The sequence below is a fragment of the Solanum tuberosum genome, unplaced genomic scaffold (genome assembly GCF_000226075.1).
Source record: "Solanum tuberosum cultivar DM 1-3 516 R44 unplaced genomic scaffold, SolTub_3.0 scf00493, whole genome shotgun sequence".
Taxonomy (NCBI): Eukaryota; Viridiplantae; Streptophyta; class Magnoliopsida; order Solanales; family Solanaceae; genus Solanum; species Solanum tuberosum.
The window spans coordinates 26,239-46,816 of NW_006239430.1; the positions used below are offsets into that span (position 1 = coordinate 26,239).

The window sequence follows — 20,578 nt, forward strand, 5'->3', positions numbered from 1 at the left end:
ACGCATCAATATAATTCTCTATTCATGGGGAATACGCACCATATGCATATCCTGGGCAATACGCACCAGCATTCATGGGTTATACACACCATATTCACATTTTTGGGTAATACACCCAATCTTAGGTCAACCCACAAAGACAATACGTCTTATTTGAAACTCTCAGGGTAATACGCAAGAAAGTATGGAATTAGCAACAACTTTTCAGTAACAACTATATTTTTGTTGGCTTATATTAATAAATGGCAACAATTTGATATAATTGTTGGTATATCTTTTAATTTTTAACCACAATATTTTTATTGTTGCCAAACATTCTAGTATTGTTGCTATATTATATTATTAATATTAATTAATATAAAAAATTTTAAATATAATAAAATTGCAACAACGTTTTGGCAACAACCATGATATTGTTGCCCAACTTTAATAAATGGCAACAATTTAATTAATTTGTTGTTATATTAGAAAATAAATGGTAACAATAATTTTTTTTGTTGTTGCTAATATAATTAAATTAACAACAACTTATGCGCCAGTTGTATATGGCCTAAAATAGATTTTTTTAGATTCCCGCCAAAGAAATAGCGGTCTTTTTGTTCCGCCAAAAAATTGTAGAAGTTCCCAATTTTTATTTTTCTTTTCCACAATTTTCTTGAGCCACTTTATAATTTTCTCCAAAATTAAACCTAGGTTATCTTTCTCATTATTTCAGTGAGAAGCAAATTGTTCTTGAAGTCTATCTCTGGTGAGTTTTCTTTATGATTTAGTCTCTTTCCAAAACGATTGATGAATTCTTGAGGATGATTTAGTCTCTTTGATTATTTTGTTCTTGTTTTTTATTTAAGAATGCTTCATAAACTTTGTTAAATTTTAACTTCACGGAGAAAATACTTGATAGACATTACTAAAGGTAGCGACCTTTTCAATTCCAGATATGGGTCAAGGTTCTTTGTTTGATATGTGCAATTTAGGGTCTTTGCAGTTTTGGGAAAGTAAAATTATAATTTTTTTATGAAGAAATTTATTTTCTTGACGTTAAGCAGTAGGTTTTTGAAGTGTGGCTAGCTGTAATCGAGTTCAACTTGGCTTGAAAGGGGCCCTGCATATGTGATTTCAGGTGAGATCTTTATTGCTCGACCATATGAGCAGTAAGAATCATAGTATTTGGATCTTTTCTTCTAGTGATTAGTTTTTTCTTCTTTACGTAATTTGTTGATTTAGTTTTGAAAGTTGAGATTTTCATGAAGAAACTTGATTGACATTATTAAACTTTTTTCAAGTCTTGATGGGTCAAGGTTTTTTGTTTGATTTGTTGAAGTTGGGGTTCTCTGAAGTTTTGGTAAAGTAAAATTATGATTTTTTATGGAGAAACTTATTTCTTACAAGTCTTGATGGGTCAAGATTTTTTGTTTGATTTGTATAGTTTGGGGTTCTCTGTAGTTTTGGTAAAGTAAAATTATGATTTTTTATGGAGAAACTTATTTCTTAACATTAAGTAGTAGCTTTTGAAGCGTGGTTAGCTGTAATTGAGTTCAACTTGGATTTAAAGGGGCCCTCCATATGTGTTTTCTGGTGAGATCTTTATTGTTCCACCATACGAGCAGTAAGAATCATAGTATTAGGATCTTTTTTTCCAGTGATTATTTGTTTTTTCTTTACGTAATTTGCCTGAAGAAATAGTTTGGTTGATATTGATTATTTCTTGGTTTGTCTAATTAGGTGTTCTTGAAATCCATTTTTAATGTTTTTTATATTCCCTCAGAAAAAAAGATTAATGAATGTTTATGAAAACAATTGGTTGACATTGTTAATGATATTTAGAAGTGTCGGTCTAGGACTCTCGATTCTAGAGTGATCTTTCTTCCTTCAAAAAGAAGTTGTAAGAATCAGTGTGTATGTGTGTAATATTTCTTTTGTATGATCAGATTTTTTTTTTTTCAATTCTACCGTTTTAGTTGATTTATTCATATTGAAGTAAAAGTTGATGTCATAGCCGCTGTCTGAAAACATTCTGTAGAAGTTCCTTGATATCCCTAAAGAATTATCACACTAAAGAATGAGTCCATTAACATTACTTAAAGCTAGATGGGATTGCTTGATTCTTAAGTAATGAACTTTTTTCTTCTCTGGAACGTGTAGTATTAATTACCATACTTTGAACAAACTTATTAACTTAGCAGGGGAAATAATTACTATGCCTCAATTAGCCAATCTATTCGGATAGATCACATTCTCTCGTTAATGTTAATATATTAATCTTGAACAATACTGGTAACAGTTATGGTGTTATTCTCCTATATTAAGTCATTGTTCTTTTAAGTTTCTTATATTGATTTTAAAATATCACGTGTAGCTTGATGTGTTTGTCTTATTTTTTTTATTTTAGGTGTTAGATCCATTTAGGTAGTATCTTCTATTGCTTTCTAAGCATTTACAACATTTGACCAAAAACTAATCTGTTCAACCTTCGTAGAAATTAATTATATTTGATATCTATTGGTATAGTTTGACATGGTGATCTTGATTGTCAAGTTTACACACTGACGGTTCAGAGTAAAGGGTTCTATTTAGGATACATTGTGTTGCCACTATGTGCATAGTTTTCTAAATAGCGTTTCAAAGCCTGTTCCTTGTACTAACATTGCATCTCTGCTTCTAACATCTCAATAGTTTTAACGTATGGTCTCTCAAGAGGGCAATGCCATTTTCTTGTTGCAGATGACAACATCTGCTTGGTTGAATAATCTAAGAATCTGAGCGAGCATTCTAGGATTCTTAGTATTGTTTATTGTTCTGCATCAATCCTAAGGTCTAGTCTTCCATCTATTGCAATTACTAAAGCTAAAGTTGCAAGTGTTGGTGCAATATTGCAGCCTGTTTCCAGTGGTACACAAGTGTGATAATTGTTTACTATGTTATTTCAATTATCCCTTTTATTGTTAAGTAACCTATCTGTAATACAGTTTGATTATGTGTGAACTTGTCTGAAGATTTAGTTGACCAGCTTGTTTTCATTGGTGGATATAATTTATTATATTCACACCTAAGACGTGACATATAACTTTTCTGCATATTTGTCTTTAGCATACTGCCTTCCATGTTGTTTTGTGCTATATGGTAAAAGTACGTGTGATATGTCTTAAGTCTTCAGAATTGCAACATACCATCCAATATGGATAGATAGATCTGAATTTCCTATAATTCCTATAATTGGACCACTCTTTTAACCTTGAACAATGCTAATAATCTATGGTGTTATTCTTCTTTATTAAACCATTTTTTAAAGTTTCTTATATTGATTTAAAAAATATCACGTGTAATTTTATTTTCAAAATGTTTACCTATCTTAATGTTATCATTTTTAATACTTTTTTGTGTAAGAGGTTGTATATGAATTGTTTAAGGAGATATAAAAGTAGACAAGAATTTTTGGACTTAATATCACATTTTTGTTTTTATAGTAACTTTTTATAATATGAAGTTTTTTCGTAACATTTTTTAATATAATTTTATATTTATTTGATTGAAATTCCATGTAGGTAAGTATATAATGGATAAAAGTTGGACACATATTGGGAATGGAGCGTTATCGCAATACTTAAATGGTGTGGAACAATTTTTGAACTTTGCATTTTTCATTCCTGAAGTTGGTGTAAGAATTCAATGTCCGTGCATAAAATGTAATAATGTGCTTTGGAAAACGCAAGACGAAGTGAAGGCAGATTTATGTAGGTGGGGAATGAATCAAACTTATAAAAAATGGATTCATCATGGTGAGCTAGATTTATCTTTAGATGATGAAACAAATATTAATGAAGATTCAAATTTAGAAAATGATGATGCTCCGATTTTTGAAATATTACATGATATATATCATGGTGTTTCCAATAATAGTCATGACTTTGTTGAGACAACTGAATTAGGACACGAAGAACCTAATATAGAAGCTAAGAATTTCTATAGGTTAATGAAGGATGTAGAAATTCGATTGTACCCAAATTGTGAAAAGTTCTCCAAACTCTCTTTTATAGTCCGTCTTTTTCAAATGAAGTGTATGCATGGATGGAGTATTACTTCATTTGACTCTTTGTTGAAACTACTGAGTGATGCTCTACCTAAAGAAAATGTGTTACCAAATTCTCTGTATGAAGTTCAAAAGATAATAAAAGATTTGGGTTTAGATTATGTGAAGATAGATGCATGTGTTAATAATTGCATCTTATATAGACAGGAATATGCGGATCTTGAACAATGCCCTAAATGTGGTGAAAAAAGATGGACAATGAGAAAAGGAGAAAATGCCAACAATGAGGTTGCTTCAGATAATTTGAATAAGAAAAAGAAAGGAATTCCTAGAAAGATTCTTAGATACGTTCTTTTAATACCTAGATTACAACGATTGTTTATGACAAAAGGAACTGCAAAAGAGATGAGGTGGCATAAGGATAATCAAGTTGATGATGTGTTACAACATCCAGCTGACTTATTGACATGGAAATTTTTTGATGAAAAACATCCAAATTTTCCTTCAGATCCTCGTAGTGTAAGACTTGGACTTGCTTTAGATGGTTTTAATCCTTTTGGTTCAATGAGTAATTCATATAGCATGTGGCCAGTTATCTTGATTCCATATAATCTTTCCCCATGGGTATGCATGAAACAATCCAATATTTTATTGTCTTTGCTTATTCCTGGACCAAAAGGTCCTGGTATGAATATTTATGTGTATCTCCAACCTCTGATTGATGATTTAAAAACCTTATGGGGGGATGTAATTGAGTCTTATGATGCTTTTATGAAACAAAATTTTCAGTTACGTGCTTCTTTGTTGTGGACAGTCAATGATTTTTCTGCTTATGGTATTTTATTTGATTGGAGCACTATAGGTAAACTAGCTTGTCCAGTTTGTCATGTGCATACTTTTTCCATTTACTTGAAGCATGGTCGAAAGCAGTGCTATATGGGTCATCGTAGGCTCTTGGAGATAAATCATCCTTATCGTCGGAATAAAAGTTCTTTTGATATTACAAAGGAAGAAAGACTTGCACCACAAGCTTTGAGTGGTGAAGATGTTCTTGTGCAACTTAATACCTCTTCACAAAGGTCAGTTGATGACAACACAAGAAAAAGAAAACGAGACACTGTAAGGTGTCACAATTGGAAAAACAAAAGTATATTCTTTGAACTTCCTTATTGGAAGACTTTATTGTTGAGACATAATTTGGATGTTATGCATATTGAAAAGAATATAGTGAAAGTATGCTAGTAACGTTGTTGGATATTGAAGGAAAAACAAAGGACACACTGAAATCTCGATTGGACTTACAAGGAATGAAAATTAAAAATTCCCTCCATCCCATAAAAAGTGGAGATAAATACAATTTTCCTCCAGCAAGTTATACAATGTCCAAAGCTGAAAGGATTCGATTTTGTCAGCTCATTAAAGAAGTCAAGTTTCCAGATGCATACGCTTCTAACATCAGTCGTTGTATCAAGGAAGCTAAAAAATTTGGGCTTAAAAGTCATTTTCATCATGTTCTTTTTCAGCGCATTGTACCACTTATCATCAAAGAAATTTTGCCAAAAGATGCACACGACCCGTTAATTGAATTTTCATTATTCTTTAGTGATTTGTGCGCTAAAGAGTTATCTGTGGAGAAGTTAGATCAGCTAGACAAAAACATAAGAATTACATTATGTAAATTAGAACGTGTGTTCTTGCCGACGTTCTTTGATGTTATGGTTCATTTGGCAAATGAGGCGAAGTTGGGTGGTCCTGTTCAATTTCGATGGATGTATTACATTGAAAGGTTGGCTTCACTTTTCTAAACTATTTTTTTTAATTGAAATTTGTTAAAATATTAATATACTTCACTTCATAGATTTTTGTGAACCTTGAAAGGTTATGTACACAACAAATTCCGTGTAGAAGGATCAATTTCTGAGGGTCATATTGCAGGGGAGTGCATGACATTGTTCTCTAGATATTTGACTGATATGGAAACAAAGGAAAATCGTCCGGATAGAAATTTTAATTCTTCTAACACAGATCACAATGGCTTGTCTATATTTAATTGTTATGGTAAACCACTAGCAGGGGGTTCTTGGGTAAATTTGAGTACTTTTGAAATCAATCAAGCTCATTTTTACATTCTCCAAAATTGTAAGGAAGTCAGACCTTGGATTGAGTAAGTTATGTTTTACCTTTACATCATTTTCTTATGAATACTTAACAACCATTGATGTTTCTAATTGATTACCAAAGATATGTTGTTAGTTTGTTGGACGATCAGTTTGTTAGCTTTCTGTTTGAAGTGATTCCGGTGAAATGTATATGACACCTAGCTCTATCCATTATGCATTCATCTATCATTTTAATTACAACAGAAAAACACAATATGTAAGAAATGTGTTTTAGATACATATTTTCTTCGAGCTTATGGTCTTTATATTGATGACAGTTGCTGGAAGATTTAGATGAAAAGCATACACAAGAATCAGATATGCAAAAAGAATTGGACAACTTGAAAGATAACTTGACTTTTGAGAAGCAAAATTTAGAAATGGCTGCATATGATTGTGATAAATTTAGATCTTTGTGAGATGAAAAAGATGCAGAGCTTAAGGTATTTGTTAAATGCGATTCAATTTAATTTATGAAGAAGACAATCATCTTATTTTATTACTCCATTCGTTACAGGTTGCCCAAATGGAGAAGCGAAACTTAGAAATGCATATTTCAAAGTTGAGTTCTCAAGGTTTGAAGAAAAATATTCCGAAAGAATTGGTTGAAGCAAATAATTAGGTAAAGCTATAAATTTATATTTGACCTTTGTTTCTTATCCAGATTAGTCAGCTACAAAACACAAACATGTGACTTTCACTTGTAGGTCTTAGAAAAGATCCAAGAAGAGGTGAAAGCTCGTGCTATGTTGCGTACTGCAGAAGAAACAAAGAGGAAGCTTTTGAGTGAAAAATCATCACTTGAGAAAAAAATCATAGAACTAGAGAAAAGGAAATCAAGTGAGGTATGTTACCTAAATATCTCTTGTTTAGTGTGAATTGTATATTTAATATAAAGTGGAGTACTATTGTAGTATTGAGCAACATAGAGTCTATGTAGTAATGCAATTAGATGTTAATCAAAAGAGGCTAACTGCTCTAGTTTTGTACGTTGTTAGCTTATCTGCTAACTTTTGGGGCAATTGATGCTTCTCTTTCGTTCTCGATTTTTTTCAAAAAATAAATAAATGAGTAACTAAGATGTGGAATAATTTGCAACCAGATGATTATACTTCAAAGTTTCAACATGTTCTGTTGAATGAAGTTTTTAGTTTTGAGAAATGTGTTTGTCAATACATGCTTAATATTGAGATTGTTGGAGCCTTTTTTCATTCCTGCTAATTCCTTCAAATTTAGATTGCTTTTCCAGGTAATTGGTTCAAGCAATCATAGAATTAGTATTTTGTAGTTTTCTAAGATGCGTTTGTTTTGTTTTTTCATGTTTCTTAATGCAGTTCAGCATACAAAATGTTATTAATGGTTTCCATATAGTTGAAGTTGATGTAATTATGCTTAGTAGAGGTGGTTGGGGAGAAGGCCAGAAAATTTATGTCATGGATTGGTGGCATTGTTTTTTGAATGGATTGCGATTTATGGTTCACTTAGATCACATTAACAATTGATATTCTAGTGTGAGAACTGAAAGTTAGACCATATCAATTGTCTAAGATGTCACAAACCTTTAATTTACTCATAGGACCTAAATTTTTATGTACAAAGCTTAGATAAACATCTTAATCCATAATGGCTTACACTGCTTGCCTCCCAAATGACTGTTTATCCTACTTTTCCTGTGAATATTGCAACTCTCTTGGTTTTCACATCCAAGTAACCTTAATGGAAATATAGTGTTATCTAAAGTGAAACACACAAACCATTAAGGAAAAAAAATGTTTGTGTGCTAAGATTGTGTTGGACATACATAAATCAAAGACGAGAGGGAGTTGCTCGGATGGTAAGCACCCCTCACTTCCAACCCGAAGGTTGCAAGTTCGAGTCACCAAGGGAGCAAAAAGGGGTGGGAGTTCCTAGGGAGGCAAAAAAGAAAATTTAAAAAATTAAAAAAAATTAAAAAGAAAGAAAAAGACACACATAAATCAAAGAACTTTTAGTACTAAAGCTGCATTAGTATTAACCAAACAATCATGTTTCCCAGCCTTGCTAGAGTTCTGGGATGTTAACATAGTTGGAGGTTTGGAGCAGAGGAACTTTGTTTTGACATTGATTTAAATATAGAGAACTAGTAAAAAAAAATATAAGACTAAATACTACAAAAAAGAAGTAGTGTTGAAAGGATATTAATCTTCAAGTATAATAAAATTCTAGCAACACTACAAATGAAGAGTATGTAAACACTAGAATCTTTTTTACCAGAAAATATTATCATTACAGTTTTTTCTTAAGTTCAAATAAAATAAGGAGATCTACCGGTAGATCAAAACGAGTTGGGGCGTACTTAGTAGAGTGTATTATCATGTGATTCTCTCTGATTTTTAAGTTTATATTTGTGTATTTTATAACTTTGTCAAGATATATATAACTATATTTATCTTTTATTTGCAAAAAAAGGTTTCATAAGCAAACATTATTGTGGAAATCAAGGGAGAGTGCCGTTTTAGAAAAGATACAATAGTTTCCGATTCCCCCGAGCTTAGGGATCAATTATGGGGGGTAACTGATCGATCAACTCATTTCGGGGTTAACCTGTCGATCAACTCATTTCGGGGTTAACCTGTCGATCAACTCATTTCGGGGTTAACCTGTCGATCAACTCATTTCGGGGTTAACCTGTCGATCAACTCATTTCGGGGTTAACCTGTCGATCAACTCATTTCGGGGTTAACCTGTCGATCAACTCATTTCGGGGTTAACCTGTCGATCAACTCATTTCGGGGTTAACCTGTCGATCAACTCATTTCGGGGTTAACCTGTCGATCAACTCATTTCGGGGTTAACCTGTCGATCAACTCATTTCGGGGTTAACCTGTCGATCAACTCTAGGCTGAGCTTCTAGTGAAAAACTAAAGCCCTACCTTATAGAATGAAATTCCGCAGTTTTGCAATAACTTGGCATTTTTCTTCACTTCAGCTTTGAGATGATTTTAGCCACTGGGGACCGGCTCAATGAGCACCTTTGGGCGGTGATGAACATGCATAATTTAACATTGCTGCTTCAAGACAAGTATTACTGGAAGAGAATTATTAAAAAGTTACTAGATTATTAGAATATATATTATTAATGACCTTAGTTATTATTTTTTTCTTTCCAGTACAAACATGTAGAAGTATTTAATTTCTTAGAAGTAGTAAATATATCTAGTGCATCAAACTTATGTATCGACCTTTGCAAATTTATATAATTCTTAATTTAAATATTTGTGTAAATTTTCTAAAAGAAATGTGTGTTGTGTAGGTAGAAACTATTCACAAATTATAGCTAACATTGTATTCAAACTATATGATCTCTTGCAACAAAATTTTTTGTTGCTGCCTTCCCAAGAAATTACTAATTAATTTTTTGTTATATTTTTGCAACAATTAGTGAAGTTGGTAAAAAAAAAATAATTTGTGGCAGCACTAAATTTTGTTACGAAAACTTTATAAGCCACAATTATACGACTGTAAAGCAAAAAAAAATTTGGTTGCGTTAAGTTGGTTTTTGGCATCAATATATTTTGTTGTTGTAAAAACTTTTCGCATCGGCGTTTATTGCAACAACATGCAACAATTTTTTTGTTGTTGCCAAAAGTACTTTTTGCAACACCATTCAATATGTAGCAACAAAAAATGTTATTGGGAAATACTATTTTTCTTGTAGTGACGCTCCTTTTTTTTCTAGGATTATACGTCCTAGTTCAAGATTCTCATATCTTTCTTTTCCTAAAAAGAAACACATTGTATTCGGGTTCTTCATTTTTTGATCTTGAGTTTTGAGTTTCAACTGCCAACTCAAGTTAAAAAATGCACCTGCGAATGATCCACAAGCCGCCAAGAGAGCATCAAGATCAATCTCAAAGATAACGCACAGAGCAAGTCGAAGATCAAGACAAGACCCTAAGAAAAAACATCAAGTAGGGATCTTGTAACTCCTATATTGTAGAGAAGCGGAGTTCTCCAGCTCTTTTGTTTATGTAACTATAGACAGTAGATGATGACAAGAAATAAGAAGCAATCTTTTGACCACCATTTTCGACAGTTTTTGCTATCAAATTTTCCCGAACTACACTGACCTGATTTCCTTTTAATCAAGGATAGGTAGGCAACCTCTGAAGCAAGGTTCGGTCATATTTTTCAAAATGGCTTCAACGGAGTTTGAAACATTCAAAAATTAGCCACTTCGTTCACTTTCTTTGCTTGAAAACTCTTCATGTTTCCAAGCAAAGAGGGGCATGCTGTGAACACCTAATTTTTGACGTGTTTATTTTACTCCTACAATATATAGTAAGGTCTTTTCTTATATTTTTATTTTATATTTTTATATTTTGGGTTGTTTGTCTTTGTTTGTTTTGTTTTTTTAATTGGCCCAAATGACCCAATGTTGATTGAATTGGGTTGATTTAGACCCAATTCTAATAGCCCAATCAATTTTAGACCCAGTCCAATTGCAATGGTCAAAATTGAATCTCAACCATTTATAACATTTTGATCTAAGGGCCCTTATGTGACCCTACCAAAAAGTACAAAAAAAAAAAAAACTCCAAAATTCAAAATTTTAGCCTTATTTTAATTTTATTTTTCTTCTCCCCTTGCTGCCACCTACCACTACTAAAAAACTGCGAAAAAATGACAAACAGAAAAGCCACGGACGGTGTCGCACCAAAAAGCGACGCCATTTGTCACACTGTCCGTCGCTTTTTAATAAAAATAATTATTTATAAAATTATTTTACAAAAAGTGACGGACAGCATTTCTTAGTCCGTCGCTTTTTTTTCGCGGATTTTTGAGCTATATATATATAATTAATAATTATTTATTTAATATATACGGAGACGCCGTCCGTCGCTTTTTAATAAAAATAATTATTTATAAATTAGACAATAACCACGTTGTCCGTCGTTTTTAATTTATTTTATTTTATTAATTAGTTTTTTTAAAAAGCGACGGACGACATCTCTTAGTCCGTCGCATTTTGGTCAAAATATCTAGTCAAACATTTTTATTAAGCGACAGATAGTGTCGTTTAGTCCGTCTCTTTTTAATCAAAATTTTGGTCAAACATTTTTTAAAAAGTGACGGACAAAGAGACACTGTCCGTCACTTTTCATTTAATTATGTTACAGCAGTGATGGGTTTTCCCCCAAATTTCCCATTCTCTTTCTCTCTCTTCTCTCCCTTCTCGCCCCGTCACCGGAACACCGATTGTCGCTGCCACCACCATCCGTTGCCGGCGCCATCATCCTCCCGCCGTCGCCGGCCAACCCCAGCTGCCACCCCGCCCAAAAGAATTCCCCAACTGCCCCTCCTTCTTGTTATAAGGTTAGGGTTTAATTTTTTTATTTTTTATTTTGAATTCTAGTAATTATATTTGATTTCTTAGTTTGTATATTGTTTTAGTTTGTTGAATTGTGTTATTGAATTGTTAATTGTACATTTGATTATTGTTAGTTAAGGAGAGAATTGAGGATTTTAGATTTTAGGGTTAGTTTTCTTTTAAACTGGGGATTTTTAAATATGATTGTAAACAAAGTATTAGAAGTTAGAACTAATAAATAATTAGAAGTTAGAAGTTAGAAGTTAGATTAGTTTAACATTGATAGTTGAAATTTTGGTTAATTGAATTATTTTCTTGAACTTAATTAGAAATTCTTGAACTTGGATATTCTTGAACTTATTAGAAATTCTAGAAATTAGATATGAACTTGAATATATATATATATATATATAAAACTAATTTTTGGATTAGAAGTGTATATATGACTAATTTTATAGATCAGAGATATGAACTTGAATTAATTAGGAATTAACTTGAACTTGAACTTGGAACTAATTAGCTTGAATATATAACTAATTAAGTTTAGAAATTAGATATGAACTTGAATTGAAAACTTGAAACTTATTAAAACTTGAATATATATATATAACTAATATTCTTGGATTTGAAGTTTATATTTAAATAATTTTAGAACTTTCATATGAACTTGAACTTGAATATAACCAATTCATGGATTAGAAGTTTACATATAATTAAGTTTAGAAAGTAGATATGAATTAACTTGAATTTAGAACTTGAACTAATTGAACTTAGAACTTGAAGGTTATATATAACTAATTGAATTTGTGATTTTAAGACTAGTTTGAATTTGAAATTATAACTTGAATTTACTATAAATTGAACTTAATTAGGAATATGAACTTGAAATGTTGTTGACTTTAATTTATTAGAACTTAATTTTTATTCTTATTAGAACTTGGATTTTATTTGAACTTAATTAGAATTTTGTAGTACTTGAAAATCTTATTGACCTTAATTAATTTGAACTTAATATAAATTAATTAGAACTATATTAAACTTAATAAATTTATAATAACTTGAAAACTTAATTAGGAATTAATATAAACTTAATTTTGATCAAATAATTAACTAGAACTTGAACTTAATTAATTAGTATTGATTAATTAATTAATTAAGCTTTAACTTTGTAGATCTTGAACTAATTGAACTTAATTAGACCAAACAAAGCATATTTTAAAGTTGAACTTAGACTTGAACTTAAAATTAGAACTTGAACTTAGAATTTGAACTTAAACTTAGAACTTGAACCTAAACTTGAAATTAGAACTTGAACGTAGAATTTGAACTTGAACTTGAACGTAGAATTTGAACTTGAACTTTGACCCCCCCACCTCTATTACTCATAGGGCATCAAATTTGGGAGAGAGTTTCTCAATTACCTAAAGTTACAGAAGTTTCACCTTCTGGACTTCCTGGATATGGTGTTGAACATAATTGGACCAAACAAAGCATATTTTGAAAGTTGTCGTTTTGGAAGGACAATCTGCTACGACATAATCTAGTGTGATGCACATTGAAAATAAATTACTTTGACAATTTGTTTAACACAGTGATGGATGTTAAGGGTAAGACAAAAGACAATCCAAAAGCTAGAATGAACATAAAGGAATATTGTAGGAGAAAAGAGTTATGGCTGCATGAATTACAGAATGGTAAAACAGTTAAGCCCAAAGCCAACTTTTCATTCACATTGGATGAGAAACGTGAAATTATTGAGTGGGTTAAAAATTTGAGGATGCCAGAGGGCTATGCTTCGAATTTAGGAAAGCGGACATATATGAATGAAGGAAAATTGATAGGTATGAAAAGTCATGAGTGTTCATGGAAACTTTAATTCCTACCGCTTTTAGCCATCCACCCGAAAGGATATGGAAACCAATCACAGAGATAAGTCTTTTTTTTTTAAGATTTGTGTTCTGAAAAGTTGATGGTGAGTAGTTTAGACAGGATGGAGGAAAATATTCTTGTTACTACTACTAAGTTGGAGAAGATATTTTCATGTGGTTTCTTTGATGTGATGGAGCATCTTCCAATTCACCTTGTACAAAAGGCCCACCTCGGAGGTCCAGTTCAAACAAGATGGATGTATCCATTTGAAATATTCACTAAGTTATACATATTCGCCATGTCTTTTATATATTAACATATATATATGCAGAAAATTGGCAGTTCGAAGCAAACGATTAAGCAAACGGTAAGGATCGAAGGATCATTTGTTCAAGGTCATATTGGGAGAGAAACTAGTGATTTTTATTCTTATTACTTTGGTGATGATGTGTCATGTAGGAGAAACAGGCCCAATCGCAATGATGAAGGCGATATTGATCCTTTATTTCCATCGATATCAATTTTTAATCAGAATGGTCGAGGATCTAAAAAGCGTGGAAAGCGAGGCTTCACTGATATGGAAATGCAATGTCACGCCCCGATCCTACACCCTGGGAGGGACTGGCACTCGAAGACCATTGTTGGCCTCAAGCGAACCTTTGGCCTGGCTTACTGACTCAACGGAAGACTCTAAACAGTGATACAATGATCAATTTGAACTTACTCAAATAACTTAGTCAAATAGCTTAGAATGTTTAAAAGTCAACATTCAACTTGGCCAAAATGGCAACTCAAGTCTTGACATATGAAATAACAATGTAAAGACATCCGACTGCTAACTGTCTATGAATCCTCTAAAACAAAGAGGGATGTCAAGACAGGACCCCCAATCATCCTAACATCTAGAAGACTAAAAAGCAAATAAAGGAGTCCTCCGGAATGCAAGGAGGCTCACCAACAAACTCTTAAGGCTCAAGTTGAATTAACGAGATGCTGGATGTTGATCCTGGTTACATGCGTCTGCATCATAATAAGATGCAGGCCAACTGGCATCAGTACATTGAATGTACAAGTATGCGAGTTGGAAAGTTAAAACAAGATATAGGCTTGAAAGGATTCTGAAAGAAACACTCACCTGGCTCTTCTCAACTTCTGAATAACTTAACTCAAATATAAAGCAATAAAGCACATGCAATATATCTAAAGCTTATAAAACAGTTACAACCAACTTAGTTTGTTAAAGATAAAGCACTAATAAACTAAACTTTACTCATATAATAAAATAATATGGTGTCTGTGGGAGATTCTCTAATCGACAACCACCACTATGAGCCTAAGTGGTGATACAACGTTCTTACCATCACGTTGCCAGACTGTCCTATACTTTTCCGTCATATAGAACTACTTAACTTAGTGGATCCACTAGCTTAACATATGTTATCATCTAAAAAGTATGACCCATTAATTGCCATGATGGCTACATGGTTTATGGAGACTGGAGTTAATATGAACTCGGATATACTTAACTCATATGTTTTTAAACCATCTTCTTTCTTTGGTTTGAGATAATTACTCAAAACTTAGCTTAAAAGCTCTCTTGGAATCGATGTTCCCTTTTCTTGCTCAAATGTGAAAACATTTATAAACTCTTTGGGAATACTTAGTTCCCTAATAGCTTTTTGAGAAATGAACTCAACTCTTTACTCGTTGCTTAACTTGAAACTTACGACTTAAAACAAAGTTAAAACGTTTGTTAAAGACTTTAGAAAACTTTAGAACTTAACTTTGACTTGCTTCTTAACTTCTAGACTTAATCTTTACTTCTCTTGACTTTAATCATAATTTTCCTTGAACTGGATTATGGATTCAAGGTTCATGATATCATATTTATGGATGATTTCATGATGTTTAGATGTACCCTAGAGTGTTGGAATCAACTAGAAAATATAGGTACATTACTAAGGAACAAGTACGAAAAGGTGGGAAACGAATGGGGAGAACTAAAGTCCCTGGTGCTCTGAGAGGCGTAGGGCGCCAGCCCTCAAGATTCAGGGACCAAGTTGGGGGGTTCTGGCTGGCGCGTCACCCCAGAGCCCCACATTCAGGGACTGTTTTGGGGTGCACTGGCTTGCGCGACGACCCACCCTCTTCCCCAGGTGCTTGACAACTTTTCTTCTACGTTTTTCAATTCTAAACCCTCTAAACTTCAATGGTTCTTTCCCCAAACGCTTAGAATCATTTATAACCTCAATATATGATAGATTCAAACCGAAATTACACCCGAAAACATGAATCAAATAGCAAGAAACTCCAACAAAACAACCTACAAGACTTCAAACGAATTTCATCAAGAACTCAAAGGATTTACTTTCAAATCACACATATTTTGCTGAATTGAATCATGATTGGAGAGTGGGTGAACTAACCCAACGCTATGTGATCTCACATACCTTTTTAGGGATCACCCCCGACGAAATCCACAAGCTATGCTTGACGAAATCGACGAATCTTGCTTCCTCTTCTCCTTTCTCCTCTTTTCTCTTTTCTCCGAGCCCTAGTGTGAAATTCCAAATTCTAAAGCTGACTAAAATCTGATTTGACCCATATTAAACTCCTAAAAATGGATCAAAATATTAGGGCAAGGAAAAGACTAAAGTACCCCTCTAAATCCGGATTGGACTTTCCTTAATCCAATAGCCCTACTTCCAAAGGGAATAACTTACTCATACGAACTCAGAATCGCGCAAACTTGGCAGCGTTGGAAAGATAATTCCAAGGGATTTCCAACCATATCTGGAATCACACCTAAATCATCCTAAGCTAGTAATTATGGCCGTTTGAAGTTGACCAAACACTCACTTTAATTTACTTAAAAATTTCCATATTTCAAACTTTCTTCTAATTCTTTCTAGTTGCGAGATGTTACAATATCTCCCCCTTGGGAACATTCATCCTCGAATGAGATTACTCTTACTAGGATTAGGGTGTAGCATCAAATTCAAACACCCAACAAGAAAATGCAAACAAAACAACATGCTCATTCATAATTTAAAAAGAACTAAGAAGAAAATTAGTACCTTGATCTGCACTTTCTTCGGATTCAAAGAGATGTGGATATCTATTCTTCATATCCTCCTCAGCTTCCCAAGTAGCTTCCTCAACAAATTGGTTCCTCCAAAGGACTTTGACTGATGCTACCTCATTTGTTCTCAGCTTGCGAACTTGGCAATCTAGAATCTGAACAGGAATCTCCTCATAAGATAAGCTATTCTTGATCTCAATATTTTCAGTTGGTATGATCAATGAAGGATCTCCGATGCACTTCTTCAACATGGAGATGTGAACCACCGGATGAACCGCTGCTAGCTCTTGTGGTAGCTCCTAGTCATAAGCTACATTGCCCATCTTTTTGGATATTCGATACGGCCCAATATATCGGGGACTAAGTTTCCCCTTCTTACCAAACCTCGTAACACCCTTCATGGGTGAAACCTTTAGATAGACCCAATCATCTACTTCGAACTCTAACGCCCTTCTCCTAACATCAGTGTAGGATTTTATGATGACTCTGTGGCGTTTTTCAACCTCTCTTGAATCACTTTCACCTTCTCCATAGCTTGATGAACTAAATCTAGTCCTATCAACCCTGCTTCACCAACTTCAAACCATCCAATAGAAGATCTGCATCTTTTCCCATAAAGAGCTTCATATGGAGCCATTTGGATGCTAGAGTGATAACTATTGTTGTAAGCGAATTCAATAAGGAGTAGGTGATCATCCCAATTACCTTTGAAATTGATCACACAGGCCCTCAACATATCTTCTAATGTCTGAATAGTGAGCTCTGCTTGCCCATCTGTCTGAGGATGAAAGGCAGTACTTAAGTTCACCTTTGAACCCAAACCTTTATGAAAAGATTTCCAGAACTTTGTAGTAAATTGTGCACCTCTATATAAAATAATGGAGACTGGGACTCCATGAAGTCTTATCACCTCCTGAATATATAACCTGGCATAATCTTCTGTTGAATGGGTAGTCTTTACCGGCAGAAAATGGGTTGATTTTGTCATTCTGTCGACAATCACCCAAATAGAATCATGATGTCTACGAGACCTTGGCAAACCTGTGATGAAGTCCATATAAATCATTTCCCACTTCCATTCCGGAAGCTCTATATTCTGAGCCAAACCACCGGGCCTTTGATGCTCTACCTTTACTTGTTGGCAATTTGGACACTTAGCAACAAATCCTGCAATGCCCTTCTTCATGCTACTCCACCAATAGAATTCTCTCAAATCGTGATACATCTTTGTGGAACCCGGATGGATGGAATATCTAGAGCTGTGAGCTTCCTCCATGATCCTCTTTTGGAGCCCATCCACCATTGGTACACACAATCTTCCTTGATATCTCAACACACCATCTCCCCCTTGTTCAAAAGCTAACACTTTTTTCTTATGAACATTTACCTTCAACTCAAGCAAAATAGGATCTTGGTCTTGCTTTTCTTTTACTTCTGATACTAATGATGACTTAACCCCATTCGTCACCACTATTTCTCCTTCTGTGGAATCTATAAGTCTGACTCACAGGCGTACTAGTCTGTGCACATCTTTTGCTAACTCTCTCTTTCCTTCTTCAACATGGGCGGTGCTACCCATAGACAACCTGCTTAAGGAATCAACAAAAACATTAGCCTTACCTGGGTGGTAAAGAATACTCATGTTGTAGTCTTTGAGTAACTCTAACCACCTTCTCTGTCTCATGTCGTAGTCCTTGAGTAACTCTAACCACCTTCTCTGTCTGAGATTAAGCTCTTTCAGAGTGAACACATATTGAAGGCTCTTGTGATCGGTGAACACATCCGCATGAACACCATACAAATAATGGCACCATATCTTCAAAGGGAAAACTACAGCAGCCAACTCTAGATCATGGGTTGGATAATTCTTCTCATGAACTTTCAACTGTCTAGAGGCATAAGCTATAACTTTACCATTCTGAATTAAGACACAACCCAAACCAACTCTAGATGCATCACAATACACCACAAAACGTTGAGTACCTTCTGGTAAGGTCAAAACTGGGGCAGTAGTCAACCTCTTTTTCAATTCCTGAAAGCTTTTCTCACAAACTTTAGACCATTCAAATTTCACTGTCTTCTAAGTCAACTTGGTCAAAGGAGACGAAATAGACGAGAACCCCCTCTACAAATCTTCTATAATAGCCAGCTAAACCCAAGAAACTCCTAATATCAGTTGGAGATATGGGTCTAGGCCAATTCTGCACTGCCTCAATTTTCTGAGTATCAACTTTAATTCCCTCTCCAGACATAATATGGCCTAAGAATGCCACAGACTCAAGCCAAAACTCACACTTAGAGAACTTGGTATACAACTCCTTATCTTTCAAAGTCTGAAGAACTATTCTGAGATGGCTAGCATGATCCTCTTCATTCCTTGAATAGATTAGTATGTCATCAATGAAGACGATAAAAAACATATCTAAATAAGGTTTGAAGACTTTATTCATAAGGTCCATAAATGATGCTGGTGCATTAGTTAAACCGAACGACATGACCAAAAACTCATAATGACCATAACGGGTCCTGAATGCTGTCTTTGGAATGTCACATTCCCTTTACTTTCAACTGATGGTAACCTGATCTGAGGTCTAATTTTCGAGAAACAGGAAGCACCTTGAAGCTGATCGAAAAGATCATCAATCCTCGGAAGAGGATACTTATTCTTGATGGTAACCTTGTTCAACTGGCGGTAGTCTATACATATCATAAGGAACCATCTCTCTTTCTCACAAACAAGATCGGAGCGCCCCAAGGTGAGACACTTCGTCGAATGAAACCCTTATCTAGGAGATCTTTCAACTGCTCTTTCAACTCTGCTGGTGACACTCTATATGGCGGAATAGAGATATGACGAGTATCTGGAATGATGTCTATGCCGAAGTTTATTTCTCTCTCAGGAGGTACTTCGGGTAGATCATCAGGGAAGACTTCTGGAAACTCTTTTACTATATGAACTAACTGAATGTGAGGTATCTCAACACTAGAGTCATTAACTCGGACTAAGTGATAGATACAACCCTTCGAAACTAACTTTGTTGCCTTAAGGTACGAAATGAAACGACCCTTAGGCATTGCTGAACTACTACTCCACTCTATGACTGGCTCATTAGGAATCTGAAACTTGACAATTCGAGTTCTACAATCTATTGATGCATAACATGCATGAAGCCAGTCCATACCTAGAATGACATTGCAATCTATCATGTCTAACTCAACTAAATCAGCCATGGTGCTCTTGTGATTGATGGAAACGAGACAATCACAATAGACTCTTTCTGCTAGAATAAATTCCCCAACATGTGTAGAAACACAGAAGGGTTCACAAAATTTCTCAGGAAGAACATCAAAATTATTTGCAACATAAGGGGTTACAAAAGATAAACTTGCTCCTGGGTCTAGCAAAGCATAAACATCAAAATTAAAGACTTTGATCATACCAGCGACAACATCTGGAGAGTTCTCTTGCTCTTGGCGACTAGTGATCACATAGAGGCGGTTTACTCCTCCGCCAGTACCGGAAGTAGCTACTCTAGGTGAAACCATGTCTGGTGGAGCAACTGATGAAGATTGGGCTCTATTGCCCTGATTTCCACTACCTTTCCTGTTCTTAGGACACATCCTTTATGAAGTGACCCTCTTACCCACACTTGAAACAACGTTTCTCGCCATCACGACACTTACCTGGGTGGATCCTACCACACTTAGTACATGCAGGAGCCCAGTTACCTCCTTGTGTCACACTACCTTGAGACTGGGCAGGTCTAGCTCTGAAGTTCTGTGAATTCTGGCCATTATACTCATCTTTGTTTGGGGTGCAGGTGCACTAGCAGATGATGGAGCATGTCCCTTTTGCTTTTGCTGAAAGGACGAACGATTCACATTACCCTTCTGCTGCCTAGACTCATTCCATGTCTTCGCTTTCTTACTTCTGAACTCTTCTCTGTCCCTCAGTTTCTCTTTCTCAACCTGCTGCACATAAACCATCAACCTTGATATGTCCATGTCACCTATCAGTATCGCTGCCCTGCCCTCTTTGCTTGATAGACGAGCCAACCCAGCAACAAACAAACTCATTCTACTCCTCAGGT

General features: G+C 34.4%; 1 protein-coding gene across 1 annotated transcript; it reads left to right on the forward strand.

Moving 5' to 3' along the window:
* Window positions 1-3,553: 3,553 nt before the first annotated feature.
* Window positions 3,554-7,688, forward strand: LOC107058415 (uncharacterized). Its single transcript, XM_015304099.1, has 5 exons — window positions 3,554-5,146; window positions 6,704-6,790; window positions 6,894-7,031; window positions 7,331-7,435; window positions 7,521-7,688. The coding sequence occupies exons 1-5, from the start codon at window positions 3,554-3,556 to the stop codon at window positions 7,686-7,688; spliced, it is 2,091 nt and encodes a 696-aa protein (XP_015159585.1).
* The last annotated feature ends 12,890 nt before the right edge of the window (window positions 7,689-20,578 follow it).

What these genes read in the sequence shown, in the direction of transcription:
- LOC107058415 (XM_015304099.1), top strand. Translation starts at nt 3,554, where the DNA reads ATGGATAAAAGTTGGACACATATTGGGAATGGAGCGTTATCGCAATAC. An exon ending in GAAAAAGAAAACGAGACACT is followed by an intron (nt 5,147 to 6,703) that starts GTAAGGTGTCAC and finishes CATTCGTTACAG; the next exon opens with GTTGCCCAAATGGAGAAGCG. An exon ending in AAAATATTCCGAAAGAATTG is followed by an intron (nt 6,791 to 6,893) that starts GTTGAAGCAAAT and finishes TTTCACTTGTAG; the next exon opens with GTCTTAGAAAAGATCCAAGA.